The following is a 21,332-nucleotide window of genomic DNA, read 5'->3' on the forward strand; positions in this document are numbered from 1 at the left end:
AATAAAGCTTTAGAGGTAGATATCCATATTGTTTCCAATTAGAGTAAGTAACTCTCATCTTGCATTTTTCGGCAGAAAGGTTTCTAAAAGGTTTACATAGGCACATTTAAGTCACGTAGTCGAATATTTTAACCTCATGGCCTTTAATTGTTCTATTCATAACATTATTAATAGGACATTTGCATTAGAATTTGAAATCTTTTTCTGTTTTTAATGGCAACCTAAGCATTACTAAGCGTTATTTTGCCATTACACGAATTGCAAATCACTGGGGTTAAAACGTCATAAAATAATGTGTTAAAGTCTGTCGCCATCAGGTGGATGTTATGTTGTAATTGCAACAGGGAGCCTTCTGGAGTTTGTACTGGTAAAACAATACAGTCTGTGGCTAGAAATGTACTGCTAGAGACGTGGATTCCTAACATATCTTATTCAACAGTATAATACAGAAAACATGTAATAATGTCAATTTAATTGTACTATCTTCTTGTGAATCTGTAGTACTGTCCTGTGTTTCACTCTCACTCTGTTGCTGCTTTAAACTCCTGAATTTCCCCACGGGGATAAATAAAGGTCCGTCTCGTCTTATCTTATCTTAAAAAGAAAATGGACCATTTACCATGAAGTGGATAGGCTTTCTAGGACAAAAAGTTGTACATTTGCATTGTTGTGTTTGCTGATTTAGCTCAACCATAACCAAAAGGCACTCATGTATGCCTCTACATGTAGATACATGTGGTAGACATGTTATGTAACATGTTTCAGCACGTTCCAGTCACGTTCGGGAAAGGTTTTGGTTAAAATTAAATAAATAGTGTGCGACCTGCTGTAATAAATTTGTCTCTAGGTAACTGTCATAACAAAGGAAAACATATATTATCATTTACCACACTGCTGTATAATACTTATAACAAATAAATGTGAAAAATGGCATTGAAATGTTTCATAGATAAGGGGCGTTGACAATGAGCTCAGGTGCCGCGTCATCTTTCCTTTTGACCAATGAGATAGCAGGTTTTGTCAGAGCTGCTGTTGGTTCTTCAGCTAGTGTGGCTAGCTTCAGCTACATGAATTGGAGTGCGTACTACACATCCATCAGCTATGGTTTAACGTTAGAGGCTCACAAACCAACACAAACCAACAAAATGCCACGAATATAAAATAGGACTGTAGCGTTCGAGCAGCAAGGAGCTGATTCCTTTCTTCTAAGCCGAGGTAAGTGAGCTAAATATGCTGCTGAGTTACTGGTTTGGTATCAGCAGAGATGCTACCTCATCAACCGCAGACATATGACCATTAAGACTGTCCGTTACTCTAGATGGGCTCAACAACACCAATATTAAGATGGACAAAGGGCCACATGTGCTGCCTTTTGTCGGGACATGGGTGACATTTGGGCTTACTTCGCTAAATATCCACGCTGGACTGTTAGCTCGTCAAAGAGACAACATGGTTTTTATTATCTGGTCCAGCAGGGCGAACGTAGATGCAGTGGGGCTTATTGGCCTACTCCCGGATAAACATAACACAGATGCGCAGCTCCTTTATTTGCGTCCAGAAATGTTCCTATTTATAACACATTTTCTCGCTATGTAAGCTAACTAACCTCGGCATGTGTGCCCTTGTGTCTGTTAACTCATCTCTGGCTTGTTGTGAATCGTGACAAAGAAGGAAAAGCAAATGTTAGCAGCTGCTCTGATGTCCTGGTGGATAGTTTATAACGTGACATAGTGTTGCTTATAATAAACACACGTTAGCTAAGAACAACTGCCACATTTACTTACTCTCTGGATCTGTTTACAGTGGATGCCACCATTGTCTCTGTGGAGGTGGGGATGTGTTACTAATAAAGAAAAGGTTATGCAGCTGGGGATAAATCTGGCACCATGTTTGTTTGCACCTGAGTGGTCTTTACAGGTGGTGTGTGTAAATCTGCAACATTAAAAGAGTTAGGCTAAAGCTATTTTGTAGATGATAATCTTAAATTAATGTTTTATAGAAGTGCTGTTAAATACCAATTTTAAATTAAAAGAGCAGGATATATATCATTTTTACATAGACAGTTTTTTAAATAAATGATTGCTTACAGTAACAAGAGCATGTGGGAAGATAAATATACTTTCCCCTGATAATCCCTTGAGGTGGTATGAGGGCAGATACACTGTTTAATGGTAAAACATTCATTCATTCATGGACTGAATGTTTTGGTGTTTTAGGGATTAAACAATTTTCTCCAAATTATTCAAAGGCGAATAGCAGTAATGAAGAAACTACACATGACCTTTGAATAGTGAACAGTTAATACAATATCAATATTCATAACAATAATTTGAGCCCTACATTACTGTGATGACATCATGCTTTGCAGTGCAACATATCCAGAGGTTTTTGGCAAGACAATGGACCATTGTAGAATCAAGTGGACTTGTATAAGACCTTCAACGTAATTTAAGGACACATTGAAAATATTACAGGTTAATTCAATTAGTAAGCGCTAATGCATTTTCTGTGTTTGTCTCTAGGTTTGACCACATCACTGTGAATTCGCATATTCAGACTTTTAGAGCTGTAATTGGAGGCAGACTTGAACATAAATTGTGAGTAAATAACACTTTTAACTTTGCAATTTATATGCTGGTAATATGTATCTTTATGCGATTAGAATTAGCAAAATGCTGTCTATTTATGGACATTTTTCACAACAATGGAAACACTGTCATTACATTTTTTAAAATTCTGTTCCATAACTTCCTCATTTTTTTTGGTGACATGGGGTAATCACTCTGTGATCTTTACAGTTCCTGTTTTTGCCTTTGTAGTTTCCCAGTTCAGCTGACTTTGTTTAAGGCATTAAACAACAATATTATATTGTATTATTATATATATATTATTATAACATAATTCAATATGTTAAGGCATCTCTGTTGGTTCATCATGTTAGAAGTGATGTGTGCCGTGTGTTTGCTTTATTAAAAGTAATGAAAGCATCTCTATCTTCTATCTTCTATGTAACAACACTTCCTATTGGCACCTCGTCGGCTGTAATGTAATTAAGAAGAGTGCATTAAATAAGTGCTTTATCTGACTAAATTGCTCCCGCTCTATATTCCAACAGATCTGTCACTGCAGCACTTTGAGCGCCAACAGGAACATTCAGGTCAGTCAGACAACATCAGGTTTGTCTCCTCTCTATATTTGTGCTTTATTCCATCCATGACTTACACAGTCAACCACTAACTCAAGAAAATGAAAATATGATGTACAAAAATCAGTTTTACACTGAAAAAAGTAGGTTTAATTTTAAAAGAAGCTCTTCATTCATTTGCTTTGCATTTGTAAATAGACTTGTTAGCGAAATAGGCAACAGAAAGCACTGAAACAAGTATGGGCCACTGTTTTCGTTTCAGAATCATCATGAACACCCAGAATACAGACGTGCACACCATCTCTCCAGAGCTGCCAGCAATGTTTGACGGCATGAAGCTGGCGGCGGTGGCCACGGTGCTCTACATCATCGTTCGCTGCTTAAACCTTAAGAGCCCTACTGCACCCCCGGACCTCACCTACCAGGACACACCTCTCAACCGCTTTCTTCTCAAGTCCTGTCCTCAGCTGACCAAAGAGTGAGTAACTCAGTCTGTAGCTCAGGGTGTTCCCATGAATATGGCACTGCTCTTTATCTATCTGGGGCTGAGTGAAGGTAGCAGTTTGCCTGGCAGTGGTCCCATCTGTCATCAGTGTTCCTGAGTGTTTGTACCAGAGATATCTGGCTATGCCCTAAGCTCTGGCATGAATTAAACACTAGGCTGTTTTTTGGGATAATCCCAAAGGTAGACTGTTTGTCTGACTTGCATTACAAATATAGTGTTGTTCTTCGCCGGTCAAACACATTTGCATTTATGACGCTGCAGGTCTCCCCTTCTGGGAAATTCTGATATCTTCTTTAATTTGAATCTCTGGGTTTATAATGACTGATGAAAACTACTGGTTGTTGCAGAGCTGTGGAAGTCAAGGCTTTCTTTTTTATAAAGGCTAAACCAGGTTATCCGCTTGGCTCTAACAATGTGCTGTAGTTTCTGGGAAACCCTTTACCTGTGCTAAAACCAAGTACACTTTATAATTGTTCCTGGACGAGCATCACTGTCTATGTCTTGTGGTATGCTGGTGTTGCAATAATTTCAGCTCTGTAGGGTGCATCTCATCATGAGTGACTGCTTATATAACCAATTGTTACGGAGCCCTTTGCCTTTCAGCTGCAATGTCACTGATGTTTCCAGTTGTGCTTTGCTTGTTACTCTTCCCTCCTGAACTGCCATATTTTGCTCTCAGGAATACTTGCCTCCCTGTGTGGTTGAACTGAGATAATCAAAGTTCTTCAACCTGTCTGCATTGTTCATGTTGGCGTGTGCATCATCCGTGTTGTTTCTCTGTGTTGTTTAGAAATCACGTTTGTAACCCTGCAGTGTTGTATAACAAAGATCAATTACTCAGTGGAAAGCAAAGGAGGGGTTTTGTGAGGTTAACAGAGTCAACATCATTTGGTTTGGGAACATGCACACTCTGGCTAACAGAGAGGACTAGTGATATTAAATGAGCTACTGTGATATTTAAAGTGCATATGTCAAGCTAGCAGCAGATTAGACTGACCAATACCAGACATAATATTGACAGAACAGTTAAATAGACAAGAGACCACTTGAAATTTCGTAAGTTGTCGGGACAAGCCATTTTGTCTAAATATTAACAAATTGTAGTTTTTGGTATTTCCCCATTTTGCAACGATCAAAGGCCTTTGATTTTACTTCTGGACTTAAGCTCTTTGCGTCATCAAACCACAATGACACGTCTGTTTCCTTTCCCCCTTACCAAATAGCTATGAGGAACTACAGCACACATCGCTGGGTTTATCTTGCTAAATAAAACAAACTTCGAGATTAAAACAAAAGGCTGTCACTCCCAATATATTTCAGTACAGAAGTAAAGAGTTATATGTAATCATTTCCATTATAATTATAATTTGAAGAACACAAAATTACTGTCTTTCTCAAGAGGTTAAACTCCTCAGTGTGCTGCAATGTCATTTGAAGTGGCAAAAGGGTATTTATTGGGCCTAAGAATAGGGTTTTTCAGAGAGTGGGATGGAATGGTAAAATTACAGTTATAGATAATATAAATATTATTTGTTTTAGGTTGTCTGTTTTCTCTTTCAGTTGACTTGAACTAATCTGCCAACTAACTTATGTCCACAGTACAGCTATGAGTTTATCCTCTTCCTGTAGTCATGCAGATTAAGCCTGCCTAGTACCTTCTAGAAACCTGTGTTAAGCTTCAACCTTCAGTGCCTACTGGAAGTGATTACATTATCTCCAGATGCTTTGTGATTGACAGCTCTCTTATGTAAGAGTGTGTTTTCTAGGTGCAGTAATTGTTGGGTCTCACAGGAAGAGATGAACAAACACAAGGTTGAAGTGCTCGTGCAACTATTGAAATAGCTGAGTCCTTTGCTCTCTCTAAAATTAGTTTACGGTCAAGTTGTGAAGTCTGGAAATAAGATGGTGATTTACAATAATTCTTAACAGAAGGCTCAATATTTCAAAGAAATATTACGTAAGAGTTGACTCCTACAGCTCACTCCTGCAGAGGTGTAGCTCGCATTCAAGTTCACACGCTCCAGCGTGACTTATGATAACACAGCAACAGACCGACGTTAACAATGAGGTCTGTAGGGAGCCTGTCTTTCCAAAGCTCCCACCCAATGTGATTTTGTATGCAAACTATGAGCCAGAATGTTCATGTCTGTCATCATAAACCACCAATGTAAATGTATTTGCTTAGGAAAAAATGGTGTAAATGTTCATTTTGGGCACCAGCTTGTGTTTTTACTGAGTGCATTAGTGAAATGAACTCCTGATTGTAGGTCAATTTAATGTATTTTTTGTGTTTTCCAGGTACATTCCTCCCTTACTCTGGGGTAAAAGTGGTCATCTCCAGACGGCGCTGTATGGTAAACTTGGTCGGGTAAGCTCTCCTCACCCCAGTGGAGTCAGAAAGTACTTACCCATGCAGGACGGGGCCACTGCGACCTTTGACCTCTTTGAACCAGTGGGTGACCATCGAACAGGAGGTGATGCGTTTGATCAACTCCACTTCCTCTTTCACAACCATTTGTTTTCATTGGTTGATGGTCGATACCTGAATAGTAACAGGTTGATTGGCTCTTCATACCAAACACAAAACGCTTTTAGTTTGTAGTTATTTGTTGTATATTTCACTTCATTGTATTTGTTATTGTAATTCTACTACTGCTATTTTTGACAGTTAATGCAACCTTTTCTCATTTACTGGGAGAGCTACTGGGAGAAAGTGAGGGTCAGGGACAGAGGTTGTTGTGGGACTTGAGCTAAATAAATATAGTTGAATCCACACGTATAAAAATAGACATATAAAGTAAATTCACTTCTGGCATTATCTCCATCTTTGATCATTCAAGTGTTCCAATTCAGCTTATGGTAATACAATTGACTCACGATATAAGTGGCTTATTTTTTATTAATTGAAACGTTGAACCCTCTAAAACCTCTAAAAACGTAAGAATTGCAAGACATTTAATTTAATTCAAAATAAGTAACTTTGATTCTGAAAACCCAATCCTTTATTTTAGATTTGCTGCAGTGCTTTGCCTTACTTCCTTTTAATCCTTTAATTTGCTGTTTAGGAGAGTAACATACTGTGCTTTCATATTTCTCACTGGCTAATAAATCTTTTAACCCATCTGCCTGTTTCACCAGATGACATCACCATGGTGATATGCCCTGGCATTGGTAACCATAGTGAGAAGCATTACATTCGAACCTTTGTGGATTACGCCCAGAAGGACGGTTATCGTTGCGCTGTGCTGAACCACCTCGGAGCTCTTCCCAACATCGAGCTCACCTCTCCGCGCATGTTTACCTATGGTGAGGCCAAAGAGCTGCCTTCAGCTTTTCTCTCCTGTCACCTTAGAAACACCTTTTCATATTAGAATTATCTAGGGTGTGACAACTTAATTTATAAATGTAAATGAGGCTTTGATTTGATAAAATGGTCGGTAATACTGTATCATCATTTTTGGATCAACTGCTGCTCTCATCCAATTATCTGGTTGAGGCGTGTTATATCCATTGGTGACACATTAACTTCAATTGATTTTGTTTTGTAATATCACAGTTTGCATTCATTAGGACAAATCTCCATTCAACATATTATCAAGGTAAAAGCTAAAAGGCTTTATGAGCTGGTGTGTGAATCTAAAGCCCCCAGAATCAGAGATAATAAGGGATTCCAGTCGTTGGATCCTTTTTAAAGGTCTCGAGAGACACAAACGTCAAGCCCTGAGCTAAAGGCACCTTCAGTTGAAACTGCTGAGCGTAGAGAAACAGTCCATCCACAGAGGTGTTATTACATATTGATTTTTATCTTGCCTTACAGGGTGCACATGGGAGTTTGCGGCCATGGTGGGCTACATTAAGCGGACGTATCCTCAGACGCAGCTGATGGTGGTGGGCTTCAGTCTTGGTGGAAACATCGTCTGTAAGTTCCTGGGCGAGAACAGGACGAACCAGGAGCGAGTGCTGTGTTGCGTCAGCGTCTGTCAGGGGTACAGCGCGCTCAGGTGGGTTGTTGTCCTCTCAGCTCTTAATTCAAATGCATCCTATCATCAAAGCCACCACTAGCACCTGATGTGCACACATTTCTAAATATCAATGAAGCGCAGCATAATGCCACCAAATGATTAGTGCTTGCTTTTTACAATCACATGTTTTGTCACAGAAAGTATCTCTCTTTGTGCAAGTTTTTTAATCATGCGTCTGTTTTGTTTGCTTAACTTTTTCTTTAATCTTAACTGATAGGAGACTCTCTTTTGCCACATTTAAAAAAACAACAACTCCTAATCAGCCGCAGGGTAATTGTTAATGCTCTGCGACGATTCATCCAGTGTTAGTTTTTTTTACAGTTTGCTTTTACTTTGTAGTCTAGCTGGTCTCTTTGTCTTCAGGCTTTGTCTTTTTTGCTTTGCATATTTGCCACAATCTATTTCAGTTGATCAGTTGGGTATAAAGAGCAGCAGGGTTTGTCTCTACAATGAAACACACTGAACTAGCTCTCTGACAATATGGGTAGAATGAGAATTCTGTGTACATAGCATCACATTTGTGAATCATGCAGGGCAAACAAATGTTGTACAATGGTGTTGTAAAACTGATCTTACATGTGGGTGTTGGAGCAGACTCTCTGGTCTGTGCTCTTGTTGGACCGATCCACACCTTCTGTGCTTTAAATTCAGCTAGCATCTCGTGGCAGAGATGAGAGCCTGGCTCTGTTAAAGTTTGGATGAAAGCAGTGTGTTTTAGAGCATGACCTTTTTAGAAATAGGATTTGAAATTGTCCTCTCGTATGTATTCCTCATGAGCTGTGGCTACCCTCTTTCCACTAATAATGAGTATTGATTGATATATGTATTGACCTTTCATGTTGTTGAAATGCCAAAAGGAAAACCATTGTGTCCAATGGTCAGTTATTTGGAAAATAGCTTCAGTTGTTGTGTTGGTTTGGCCTGTCCCTGTCAGTGAGCTGCATGCTAAAGCCTGACACCATCGCTGCTCTCTGCCAGCATGACTCTTTGTCCAGTGGATTACACAGGACATTTAGTGTGTTGTTTGGAATGCAGACAGGCTGCATAAAGCTCACTTCCTGTGTGTTTGTCTTTATCTCTCAGGGCACAGGAAACATTCCTGCAGTGGGACCAATTCAGACGCTTCTACAATTTTCTCATGGCTGACAACATGAAGAAAATCATCCTTTCACACAGGTATCATTGATGTGCCCCAAGAACCGTAGTCCAACTTCAGACTGCATACAATTATACCATAACACAAGGACTGGCCAATCATTTTCATACAACCCTTTCTTCATTGCACTAGAGTTTGCTTAATTTACTAATTTTACACGTTTTATGAATCATTTGTAGGTTTATTAACCAATGTATATTTGCTGTTACAGGCACAGTCTGTTTGGGGGAAGCCCAGTAAAAAGGATAGATCTGGATATTGGCCGACTGTACACAGCGACGTCTCTCATGCAGATCGACGACAGCATCATGAGGTTTGTTAAGAAATGCCTTATTTTTGGTGTTGTAGATTATATGGTTTTACCTTACATTATTTATATTCATATTATTTGTTGATGACTAGTTAATGACATCTATAAAAAAAAAAATGTTTCAACAGAAAATTCCACGGCCACAGCTCTCTCAAAGAGTACTATGAGAAGGAAAGCTGTGTTCATTATATCCACAATGTAAGGACTGCCTTTTTGCACAATTCATCATGCCATATTAAGTTTCTCTTTTTGGCGTGTTTGTGCATTTGTCTGATGTTTGGAATCTGATTGGTTTGTTTCAGGTAAACGTGCCACTGCTGCTCGTAAACTCTGCAGACGACCCTCTGGTTCATGACTCACTGCTCACCATCCCTCGCACACTAGCAGGTAACTGACCACATGCACCGTCACAGACACAGCATTTTTAGTTGCATGAGAACTCAGAATGTGCTTTTACTACTAAAACGAGAAGGACAAAGCGTCTCAGAGTTACTAATCGAATAAAAGTGACATAATTGTACACTTCAATGGGTGTTTTTATGATTTGGTATTGGAAAACACTGTGTGAACAAATAATAGTACTCAATTACACTCGATATTTAATACTGCAGAGATTTCCATCAAAAGAAGAATTGCTATAATAATGCACTGTGTATACTTGGCTCCATACAGTGCAGTATTGTACTCGAGTTTGATAAGTAGAAGATGTACCTGCCGACAGATGTGGTACATATTTTCAGATACATATTTCACCAATTTTTTTTTAATCAAAAGCTTGTCTGAAGATTGACAGTTTACACCCCAGGTTTGGATCTTAGAAAACACCAGTGCTTTTTCAAAAGGACCTGTGTTGAGTTTGCTGGAGCAGCACAGGGTGTGGCACTGAGAGCAGGTCTATGTGTAATGTTTTACAGCAGCTGTAATACTCACTCAGATATAGCTGAGTGTGCCTCTTTATGTTTAAAGTTCATTTAAAAACAGGGACTGTGTTTGAACCTCAGTTTACAACAACAGAAGGCAACCTTCTCCTCAGCCTGTGCTAAATTTAAACTTACTGACCACTTTTGGAAAAGTCGAATTGTGTGTGTGTGTGGGTGGGTGGGTGGGTGGGTGTGGGGTCAAGTCATGACTGGAAGTACATGTGACTAGAGACCAACACTTACTGAAATGAGAATCAGCTGCCCTTTGCTCTAAAATGTGATACTGTGACTCAGAGACAAGGGACTCAACAGATCAAAACTGGCTGTGTTGGAGCTGTAATAAAATTAGATTAAATATGTCTGATGATAAGAGCTTAGAGTTTACTATTTAGTTTTGTATGTCAAGGTGGAAGTGTTATATTTGATGTAGAAATGCACTCAAGCCGTAACTCTATTTCTTCTACTTCTTCATTGCGTAAATGTACTGAATGTGGCTGTGTTTCAAAGTAAGAAAATATAGAATATACATGTCTGAAATGTATTTTCTTTTAAAGAAACAAAGTAAAAGCTTAACAATAACAATTATTTATCACAGTGATGTACGTGTGTGTTTGTCTTCAAGGCTTAAAAGTCTATTTGTAGCACGATCTCCAGACCCTTCTGTTCCCACCTGTCACTCGGCGCACAGTGAGGCAGAAGATCGGGGTCTAGACAAGCACTCACTGGTCCCAGCAGCTGTCACAAATAGTGCACGGCTGTAAAAGCCCCGTGGGATCTTAATCACAAGTCAACCGCAACAGGCTACCCCACTAACCCAGATAAGAGCAGGGCAATAAGGAGTTTTAGGCAGAAGCTGGTTGGTCGCAGTCGGAGGGTGACTTGATTAAAGGTTGTTTTGTTGTTGGTAATATTTATCTTAAAGCTGAAGGGCTTGGGGTATTGGCTCAGTTGCATGGGTAAAAAAACCCATTTTTTTATGGACCATGTTTTGTACACAAAGGCATGGATGCACACACATGTTTAAGAGTTATGGAAAACATTCACTGATTTTGTAATTCAATACAGAAATGTAGTACTTTTTTATTCACTTCTACTTAGTTGTTATTTTACTGGCCACTTATGTGCATCTTAAACATAGCTGCCAGAAGTTGAGTCATGTTTTATCTGTTGAACCATGCAAACAAACTCTAGCTACGTGTAACCGTCATAAATGGATCCCTGGTAAACCCATATTTCCACATGTGTCTGTGCAGCGTGCCGAAACCTAATTACTGTGCGCTTCTTTGTCGTCTTTTAGCAAAGAAGCCCAACGTGATCTTTTCCCTGACGTTACACGGAGGCCACCTGGGCTTCTTCGAGGGCGCCGTGCTCTTCCCCCAGCCGCTCACCTGGATGGACAAAGTGATTGTGGGCTATGCCAACGCCATGTGCCAGTGGGAGAAACAAAAACCACCGTGCCAAAGTGTCCCCTTGAGTGAGAGCTCCTGCGCAGAGGAAAAATCCTAAACTTCTACCCTCTGTATTTCTCTGATTGTCTCTCTGCCCTCTCACTTCTCACCCTCTCCCACTGTTCCAGCACTGAGGAGACACCTGAACTAAACCTTAAACTGCTCTCTCTTGTCTGCCTTCTCTTCTGGTGCTACTCACCGCTCCCATCCCAAACACGTCTACACGACCTCACTAAAGTCCCCCTGTGTAATCACTAGCTACTCGCGGTATTGAGGGAACAAAGAACTAACTGCCTTTGTTGCTTGTTTCCGTTGTGAAGACTTTGAAAATCAGAGCAGGAACATTTTTGTTCTCTTTATCTACACAACAATGACCCTTAGCTATTGGAGGCGCAGACCAAATATGACAAGAGATGAAGTCATGCTGGCATTAAAAAGTGAAGTGAGAGCACCACTTGAGAGTAGCCCAGTGAAACATCAAGAGCACACGAGAAGCCTCCTTAAGCTTTTAAGGACTGTGCTGAAGTCGGTGCCCATTTACTGAACCTGTAAGAAGCTCACTGCTTATCACCGCCAAGGCTGTATAGCCTAGTCTGCTGTCTTAACCAACACAGCGTCTTTTAGTGTGTATGACTGTTTGTATCTGACTCACAGATGTGTGTATGTAAGTGTGTGTGCGCCTGTGTTGACCCGAGAGTTAGAGACCCGTGACAGAGCATGTGATCTTTGTGTTTGGTAGGTGTGATCCAAGTTCCCTGTTCATGGTCTAATGGCCCTTTATAATATCTGTTTCTTTGGTTGAACCTGTTGCTCTGTTGTTTGTAGAAAATGTAAAGTAGAAAAAGGTAAGAATTACGGTGGAATTTTAAACTTTATTTCCAGCTAATAACACCCTCTTGGCACTTGCGTTTGGCACTTGAAATTATTGTTCCGTTTGTGCTCGCATACATGACCAGGGATCAAGCTCAAAAGGGATCCGTGCATATTCCCACGGTCGCATTTTATCACTTTGGTTCAGTGCACTTTACCTCCTGTATGACACAATCTTTTTCCACTTTTTCCCCCTAATTAGTCAAAGCGCAGGCATGGAGATTATTGTCAGTTTAGCTCTTCTTTTGACTGAGAGGAATAACTGGGAGGAGCGAGGATGATAACAAAAAGTTAGATGACTCAAATGTTCCCTGTGTTATTTGTCTCTAAGCCCTCTTACTTTTTCATTTGCCTTTGATCAGCTGCAGGTCCAGCTGAGACTCTGATATCTTTCTCTTACTGCACAGACATCTCTGTAAACTTTAGCCTTTTCTAGCAGATGTTGGTTGATGTTGAAGATGCAACAGGCTGATTGGCCAATGCCACACTGTTAAAGGGAAAGTTCAGCAGATTTTCTTTTATAATCTGAGCTGTGAGGTGTGATGAGTAGGAGGGCTGAGGATACCGACTCTTAACCAAATGTTTATTTCAGTGGATTGTTTGTACTACTTGTAATTATATTGGTGATTGTTAATTTAGATGGTGAACACTGCACGCAAGACATATGAGAACTTTTTTGATTCCATTGAAAAGCTTCTCTTATTTTCTTCACTGGGCTGAGCTTTGAAGCTCTTGAAATCGTATCTGAAATGTGTGTTGATTAAAACAAACAGCAATAATGGGACCTGTGGACTTTTCAAAACTCGAATTTAATTGAGAACTTGTTGTAAGGGCTTATTGAGCTTATTCCAAGGAAAAATCAAGTATTCTGAACACTGTGAAGAGACAGGCGGGTGGTGCTTGACAGCAGACCGCTGGTTTATTTGTGTCTTAATAAACCTGGGTTTCATGGTATTTGCAAAGAGTGCACTGAAAAAACTGAATCGCAGACTTAAATTAAAAATATTATGTCAACAGATTTCACATAACTGAGTTAGGTTAGTTTAAATCAATAATATTAAATTTGACCTATTTAAACTTCATATCATTGCTTTCAACTAACCTAATACAGTTACTGGAAATCTTAATACTTAATACATTTAATTAAAGTCAACTTTTCCATTTTTTCAGTGAAGCTTTTGTTTAAGTTTCAGGAAGTGTAGCATGTCGGTACAATTTATATTTAATTTTTATGTCAGCTACCAAATTAATAATTATCCTGAGCTCAGAGTTCCTTCTTGACTCCTGAAATATTACTTTGGTTTAATACAATAACCATCAATCGACCACCAGGAATCAAATCAGTTGTTATTTGCTTCAAGTACAATGTTACAAAGATAGTTTATGGGTTCTTTTGAGATGTAATTGGCGTAAATGTAATCTCCTTTGTTGGAGATTATTCAGTGCAAATACTATGAAATCCAGGTATTAATCTCACCAATGCTGGCCTGACTAATATAGAAAACAGGGATAAAGGGATTTACCAATCTAACTTAATCCCTCTCAACTCAGGGTATCTGCCAATACTGAGCATCAATCCAATACCAATGGCCTTCTTTTCCCACTTTTGTATACCTCACTGAGTGTAACTCAATCATTCCTATGTACTGTATGATAAGAGGAGACCATGGACAATAGAAACATTATATGTTATAAAGGCAACGACTGATCTGTATTTAGTGTGGATCGGTGACTTTATGGCAGATACCCGATTGACTTGAAGGTTATGGATCCCCAATTGTAGATGTGTCTGAGCCGCCCCCTTCCTTCTTTACAATCATCACTGTTCATGGTTGCCATCTGTTGTTAGAGAGACCAAACTACAACTGCAAACATCCACTCATTCCTCTCGCAGTGACATTATATTCCTGCTTCATTCTGTCCACAGCTCTCATTGCAAGAAAAACCAGCTGTAGTTTGGATTTTTCTGTGTCTCGTTAGAAAATAATCTGGATATTAATGACACCAGCACAAACCCAGTCTCAGCAGTAAGAGCCATTTGTGTTCAATTCAAGAGTGTTGCCTCCCGCCAGCTTTGCACAAAAATGCAGGTTTGGATGTACTTTTTTGTTGTGACTTATTTGTTTTGATTTTTGATTGTTTTTTGTATTTTGTATTGTTTTTATGACTTCTTGTGTTATTGGCTTGTGTAAATGCGTCAGAGCGTGAGTGATGATGGAACTAAAACCAAAGCTTCTTCACTTTAACAATGAAAAGGCTAAAGAAATATATAAATATAGTATATTTAAGGGAACAGTAAGGAAAAATAAGGCAATAAACAACCAGGAGGGATTTATCTAAGTGACAGGGAAACGTGTCAAAGTTTGTTAGAGCAAAAGATGTCATGTACATTTCCATGTGAAGGATCTGAAGTGTTCTTCTACTGTTTTGATATGAGAACGTGCTCCTGTGTATTGACTCAACCCCAAAACTTCAAGCATCTTGGGTTTTTTTAGGTTGTGGGCTCATGTTTAATTGCTTGAAACCGAAGAAATCAAATATTTAAAAATCTCGAGTAACTGTAAATGTGAATGAATCCAACAGATGACCATGGCTCAGTATTTTTTATTTGAAATCTATTTCAGCCCTAGTAAGTGTATAGGAGCCCACAGTACATTAACCTACAGTAACCATTTTATAGCTTTAACTTATTATTAAAACATGTTGATGCTTACTAGAAGATGGTGAAGGGATGTGACGACAACTAGAAGTCGGGGAAAACATGGTTGAACTACATGATGTACTCTGATATTGAACACTGGGTCTTTTTGTTGAAAAAAAAACAGTGGTGTGTGTGTGTGGTCTGCTTATGTGAGGAAATATGGTTATGTGTTCCAAAATAAATTATTTTCTCAAAAGAAAAAAAAGTGTTTATTTTTACTTGCCAGTTCAATGTTTTCATAAAATATGAGCACAAATGTTGTAGAAGAATCTGGCCAAATTTAGAGCTAACATGGCGAAACATTTTATTTGGGGATTAAATAATGGCCTTTGAGGATATGGATCTCAGTTTTATGTTGCGGTTGAGCGCACTTTCTTCGGTGATTAGATAGTTGTAAATTTAAAAAAAGGCAAGTCCTATATTTAAAGTAAAAGTTCAGAAGTTTTATCAGCAAACTACTTCGAATATCAAAATAATAGTACCCGTTTCATCTCAGTGAAGGAGATTTCACTTCAATACAGTTAAGAGGGAAATAAACCATATATATATACACTTGATGAATACTCAAGTAAAGTACTAGTATCTCAAAACATTAGTTAAATTCAAAACTTGCATTGATTTTTTTCTTACATTTATTTAGTCTTATCTTCTTAAATTAGGTGAAATTGGAAAGAAAATAAATCATAAAAAAGGACATTTATAATTACAGACACAAACAAAAAAGCATTTTAATTGATCATTTCCCAATCCAGTTCAAAATGCAGAATGGATTTTCTGTGGTACATCAGGCCTCTGACAGTCACTGCTGAAACAAGGCTGTTGTTTCCAAGGCACTGCATCAGGAGGCTCCTGCTCCTAATGCAATAATCAAATGGAGGCAAATACATTATCAGTTTTCTTTCTTCCTATCTTTCTAAACCCCTGAGACTGAGACACTTCTGTACTCATTTATGGTCAGAGGTACAAGGCTGCTCTGTTTGATGTGAAGTTACTTTTTAAGTCGAGCAACCCCAAACCAAACTAACTCTATCAACTCATTTTCCTTCTTCTCTTCCAGTAACAACGAATGTCAGTGCTCTATAGTTACAAACATTAAACATCTGTTATACTCTGAGTAATATCTAAACATCCTTTTTCTTCCCGTTCGTCATGTATTTGTTTGTTTGCAAAAAATCCCCTGCTCCTAACTCTAAAAACATATTTTTTGTGCTTGAATAATAATATAAAATATCAACCTAGCTTCAAAAAAGAACTCAGTCTGAAAGATCTAAAAGAAGCATCTAGGGTGAAGGACGCTATAACTCTTGGGTTTGAAAAGGGCTGTTCTTTCAGAGAGCCGTGTCTTCAGAGCCAAAAAGCTTGGTGGCGATTGCCTGGCAGTCTGTCACAGAGGCTTTCCCATCAAAATCTGCCGGCAGGATGTCCGCGTCAAATTCTTTGAAGTAGTTGACCAGTTCGTCGCCATGAACAAAGACCTGAGGGGAATAAGTTAATTTATTCAGAGGAAAAGACTGATGGAAAATAGATATGGCTTAATGTCTGCTTTAGATTAAAGGGTTAATTATCCTCCATCCATACCCTCTCCAGCAGCTTGCTCTTCATGAAGGGTTTGACCACGTTGTATGTGGTGGTGAAGTACCAGGGCTGGTGAGTGACGTGCACCGCCTTGAAACGGGCAGGGAAAGAGTCCTGCAATAAAAAACACATGATATTCAGAAAAACACATCTCTGAAGTTGCACATCAAGAAATTATCAGCTTTTTGAGTCTGTTCTGACCTGCAGCATGTCCACCATCTTCTTGAGCTCAGCAGGCTTTATTCCTGACGCGTGCTGCATGGTGAAGCCCTTGAAATTCTCAATCAGGACAAAGCCATTGATCTGGGTTTCTTCATTCTCCAGCAGCTTCTCCAGGATCACACAGTACGCTCTTAAGATCTGTGACACAAACACTTGTTTTTAATTAGTGCAGTGCCTCTTTGGCCAATTGCTCGGCCTCCGGTATTGCTGCTCACAGCTTTCTCAATAAACACTCATCCAAGCAACATCCCACTTGACATTGAACTTTCTACATTCCACCAATACACCTTCGCAAGTGTGATGTCATGCAAATAAACGGTTTTCAGGAAACTCAAATGAAAAACACTTAATAGTACTTTGCTCAGCTGTGCTCTGTGAGGTTGTTCACCTCATCGAATGTGATCTCCTCCAGGTCCCAGTTCTCGATGTTGAAGAGCAGGACCGCTCGGCCATACTTGTCCCTGCTGGGGAGAACCACAGGGTAACCCGCCTCGATGGTGCTGCGGACCGCCTCCGGGGTCAGGTTCTCAAACAGCTCGGGATAGTCCTTCCTGAAGCGCACGTAACCTAAAAGACCCACAAAGCATACACACACACACACACACACACACACACACACACACACACACACACACACACACACACACACACACACACACACACACACACACACACACACACACACATCAGCATTATTTAATCATGGTTCACAACTCCTTTGTGTACCGTATGAACGTGCAGTGCAGGTTGTTGATGTGACAAAAACAATGACAGCACTGTGCATCTACAGAGCATCTCCAAGCCTTTTCATACCGAGGCACCAATTAACTCAGAGTGTGAGTGTGTGTGTGTGTGTGTGTGTGTGTGTGTGTGTGTGTGTGTGTGTTCACCTAACCTTGTTAAGAAAGTTCACAGTCCCATTACATTCCCCTCTCTCACCAACAAGTTCTGATTATTCATAAATGTCTGCTTGTGTTTCTGTTTTTTTTCTTCCAAGATCATATTCTTTCAGGATTAGCACAGAGCATAAGGAAATCCAAATAAAACTGTGTGTATGGACCTGACTAATGACTTGTGGGTGGTTACAGTTATTTGTTGAGTATGCATTAAGTATCACAGTTTTGAGTATAATTCTTTAGTTAGTTTTCAAATTTTAATGTGATGGGAGCTTTACATTTTTCATTTGTTTTGCGTTTGGAAGAGTGCAGGTTTGACAACATTGTTGGGTTTGTGTCTGTACAATTACAAACACAATTAGACATTGCCTGTCCAAGCAGATTCACAAACAAATAAGCATGTAATGAATATGCTATCTTTTCACTGCTATTTAATCTCATCTCCTCTGACACAAGCAGCACATGCGCTGTGAAGTTCCCAGGAGAACACTGCTGGTTCACAAGTAAAGTAAACATGATGTCCTATTTGAACACAAAGGAGGGCTTTGTCAGGGGAAACTCAGAAGCACCTCAAAGCCCCCAATTAATGAACACATTCCTCTCCGTCTCAGTGATGGGCACGATTCATGCTAACCAGGGGCACAAAGAAGGTCTCACCCTCAATTACTGGAGCTATTGTACAATGTCTGCAGAAACGGAAACAAGCACATGGAGGCCAAGAAGATTCACTCTTGATAGCTCAGTTTGTCTTTCTACAAATTAGATAGTTACTACTAACCCTTCATGAGCTCTTGGGCTCTGGCAACATCAAACTTGCGAGCCCTGAGGAAGCGCAGAAGCAGGGAGTCCGGTTTGTCCCCGAAGTGCTCCAGCACCAGTTTGGCCAGGTCGTCTCCCTCAGCCACTCTGTCCTTCATCATGGCCCGAAGGTCCTTCAGCGAGGATGCCCGCCTCTCATCTGTCTCACCCAGCTCATCCTTCGCCTGGAGGAAAAAGAAAAACAGCCAGACGAGAAATCAGACACATTTTGGGGAATAAAGTGTTACTACAATGAGGACTTGGCTTCAATACTCTAATTTGAACTCCTGCATATCCAGTTATTCTTTTTTTTACCTTTTGCACAGTGTGTCCAGGCAGTTTTTGGCATGGCCCAAACACCGGCCCATGATCCTTCACTGTCAAATGCTCCAGCTTAGACCTCATGGCCTGCTCCTCCTCTGACACCATGCGGAAAGATCCAGTCTGCTTAAAAGAAGGACAGTTTCAAAATATGATATCAGTGCATACAAGTTATTATAAATCATTCAATTGTGATCAAAGTTCTCTGGCCATAGCGCCATACAATAACAAACCACTTTGGTTGAAATCCACCTTTATGTGCCGTTTTAACATCACAAGTTTTTACCTGCTTTACCGCTTGAATACTTCAATGGCTGCTCATAACAATGATTTTTAAGTTGTGTCAGCAGCAGCAGACCACAGACGATGCCCACCAGTAAGCGAATGGCTGCTTAATCTGCTTCACATGATTACAGAAAGGACTGCTAAAGCCACTTCTTAAAAACAGCTTAAGAGTCCATCCCAGAGCAAGCATCTACTGGCACAATAACAGCATTAAGCAGCATCATGCGCTGACAGTCCAACCTTCAGCCGCTGATGCTTTTAACCCAGTGAAGTGAGGCCAGACACAGACACACTGGCTCAAATAGAGACAAAGGGACACTCAAGTGCTCTCTCTTGATTTGTTGCAAAGAAGTTAGACTTACAGCAGCCATGGTTGCAGCGTCTCGCAGTGTTTCACTAACACTGTGAAGAAAGAAGAATTGGCACAAACATCAGCATTCAACTTTCTTTCAGCACTGGGCAGACATTTAGTTCATCTTTTTAAAGAGAGGTCATCTGATTAGAAATGTATTTATTTACAAAATCTATAAAATAATCTACACATGCAGGTGATGCAATTGGGATAAATAAATGCGTGCAAATATTGAAGGTGAACAATGTTTTCTTTGTTAATTGGCAGAGCTGACATCCCTCCCTAAAAGGAGCCTGACCCAACGGCAGATATACACTTTCCACTACTCTCCCATAACACTGGATTACCTGATCAACGGTGAGTAATTCCTGGTGTTTTAAGAACGTTATTAGTGTTTAGCATAGCTATATTCTGAAGGTATTTTCCTGAAAGACTCTCATAACGACCTGGATTTGAATCTGTTTGCAGCATATGATAAGAAAAGGGAACATTTTCCAACCCATTTCTTAAGTTGTGACATATAATGCAAATATGCAAGAAATCAATTTTTTAATTTAATACAAAAATATAAAATGTTAATGCATGTTGTAAAAAGGACTGATTCAGACTACATATCAGCAGCATAGCTTTTAATGTAAAAAAACTACATTTTTGAAAATGTATACTATATTCCAATATAAAGAACCGTTTTAAAAATAAAGGAGATTGGGAAGGCTAAAAGCCAAATGTCGTTCCTTAACAGCAACAATGTTTGAGTGTGTTATTTCACCACAAAGGCTGTAAGATTTGTAACCAGTCACACATTACTTTTGTGTGGGTGTAATTCAAATACAGAACATCCATCAGTTCAGTGAACAAAACATACAATTACTTTATGACACATTCATTCATTATTCTGTATAATCTGACATGTTCCCATCCAACGAAAACAGTATTGTTTTCACACCAGGTTAACAAACTATTTTTAATGATGACACTAAACTTTAGACATAGAGTACTCATATTTTAAAGCTGTGTTTTAACTAAGGAGCAGAGCAGCCTTACCTTTAAGCAGACGGGATGAGAGGAGTAGACGGAGTGGCAGCGGAGACACCGAGAGGAGAGAGGATCAGGAGGGGAGGAGTTGTGAGAATGTCACTCAAACTAGGATTATAATGACACAGTGGATTACAACAAAGGGTACTCTAAGTAATGCAAAGGGCGAGCTGAGGAGGAGAGTTGTGCTGGACCATCACTCTTGAGGACCAATACATTAAAACAATAGAAAATACAACGATATGTCACTAAATGCTTTCATTTAGAGCACTAATTTCTCAGAAATTATTAACAAAACTGAAAGAGAAAAGAAAAAGTAAAGTAAATGATTAAAAAACAAGATAAAAGAGAAGCAAACACTATCACTAAAAGCATTTTATGCATGTTTCTGTAGTGTTGTTGTGTTTTGTGCTAATCTCGATTGATGGACACTGTCATCACACATAACTTAAAACATTTTAAAAGAAAAAGATGAATCCAAAAAACAAACAAAAAAAACTTAACCTAGAAGAAGATACATCATTATTAGATGTCCATGTTTTTAAAGATTTTTCTGTGACGCTTATGTTTTTTATCTAGATTCACACACAGTATGTGAGCAACCTCTTCAACATCACATCCTATTTTCTATTTAACCCAGCACATGTGACATGAAAGGTGGGATTGGAGCATTCTCTTGCCCGTAGAAAATGTCACGAGAGACGACCACCTGTGAACTTTGTGCTACACATTCCTATCTGCACATTCTTTGAAATCTTCATCAGAGGGAAC

General features: G+C 39.4%; 2 protein-coding genes across 3 annotated transcripts; one reads left to right on the forward strand and one right to left on the reverse strand.

The window, feature by feature from the left end:
• Positions 1–1,021: 1,021 nt before the first annotated feature.
• Positions 1,022–15,283, forward strand: LOC134862603 (monoacylglycerol lipase ABHD2). 2 transcript variants are annotated; one of them, XM_063880606.1, is made up of 12 exons: positions 1,022–1,215; positions 2,523–2,597; positions 3,116–3,176; positions 3,408–3,623; positions 5,949–6,124; positions 6,789–6,956; positions 7,468–7,651; positions 8,756–8,848; positions 9,040–9,141; positions 9,267–9,336; positions 9,441–9,525; positions 11,356–15,283. In XM_063880606.1, the coding sequence occupies exons 4-12, from the start codon at positions 3,415–3,417 to the stop codon at positions 11,562–11,564; spliced, it is 1,296 nt and encodes a 431-aa protein (XP_063736676.1). In that variant the 5' UTR covers positions 1,022–1,215; positions 2,523–2,597; positions 3,116–3,176; positions 3,408–3,414; the 3' UTR covers positions 11,565–15,283. The 2 variants fall into 2 exon arrangements, with proteins under 2 accessions (XP_063736676.1, XP_063736675.1); XM_063880605.1 differs by having other exon boundaries at positions 3,116–3,157.
• A 408-nt stretch (positions 15,284–15,691) lies between these two features.
• Positions 15,692–20,659, reverse strand: rlbp1a (retinaldehyde binding protein 1a). The gene is made up of 8 exons (XM_063880607.1): positions 20,571–20,659; positions 19,537–19,576; positions 18,884–19,012; positions 18,549–18,753; positions 17,263–17,441; positions 16,854–17,012; positions 16,656–16,766; positions 15,692–16,552 (listed from the first exon to the last, which is right to left on the reverse strand). The coding sequence occupies exons 2-8, from the start codon at positions 19,543–19,545 to the stop codon at positions 16,406–16,408; spliced, it is 939 nt and encodes a 312-aa protein (XP_063736677.1). The 5' UTR covers positions 19,546–19,576; positions 20,571–20,659; the 3' UTR covers positions 15,692–16,405.
• Positions 20,660–21,332: the final 673 nt, after the last annotated feature.

Source organism: Eleginops maclovinus, chromosome 4, assembly GCF_036324505.1.
Source record: "Eleginops maclovinus isolate JMC-PN-2008 ecotype Puerto Natales chromosome 4, JC_Emac_rtc_rv5, whole genome shotgun sequence".
NCBI classification, from domain to species: Eukaryota; Metazoa; Chordata; class Actinopteri; order Perciformes; family Eleginopidae; genus Eleginops; species Eleginops maclovinus.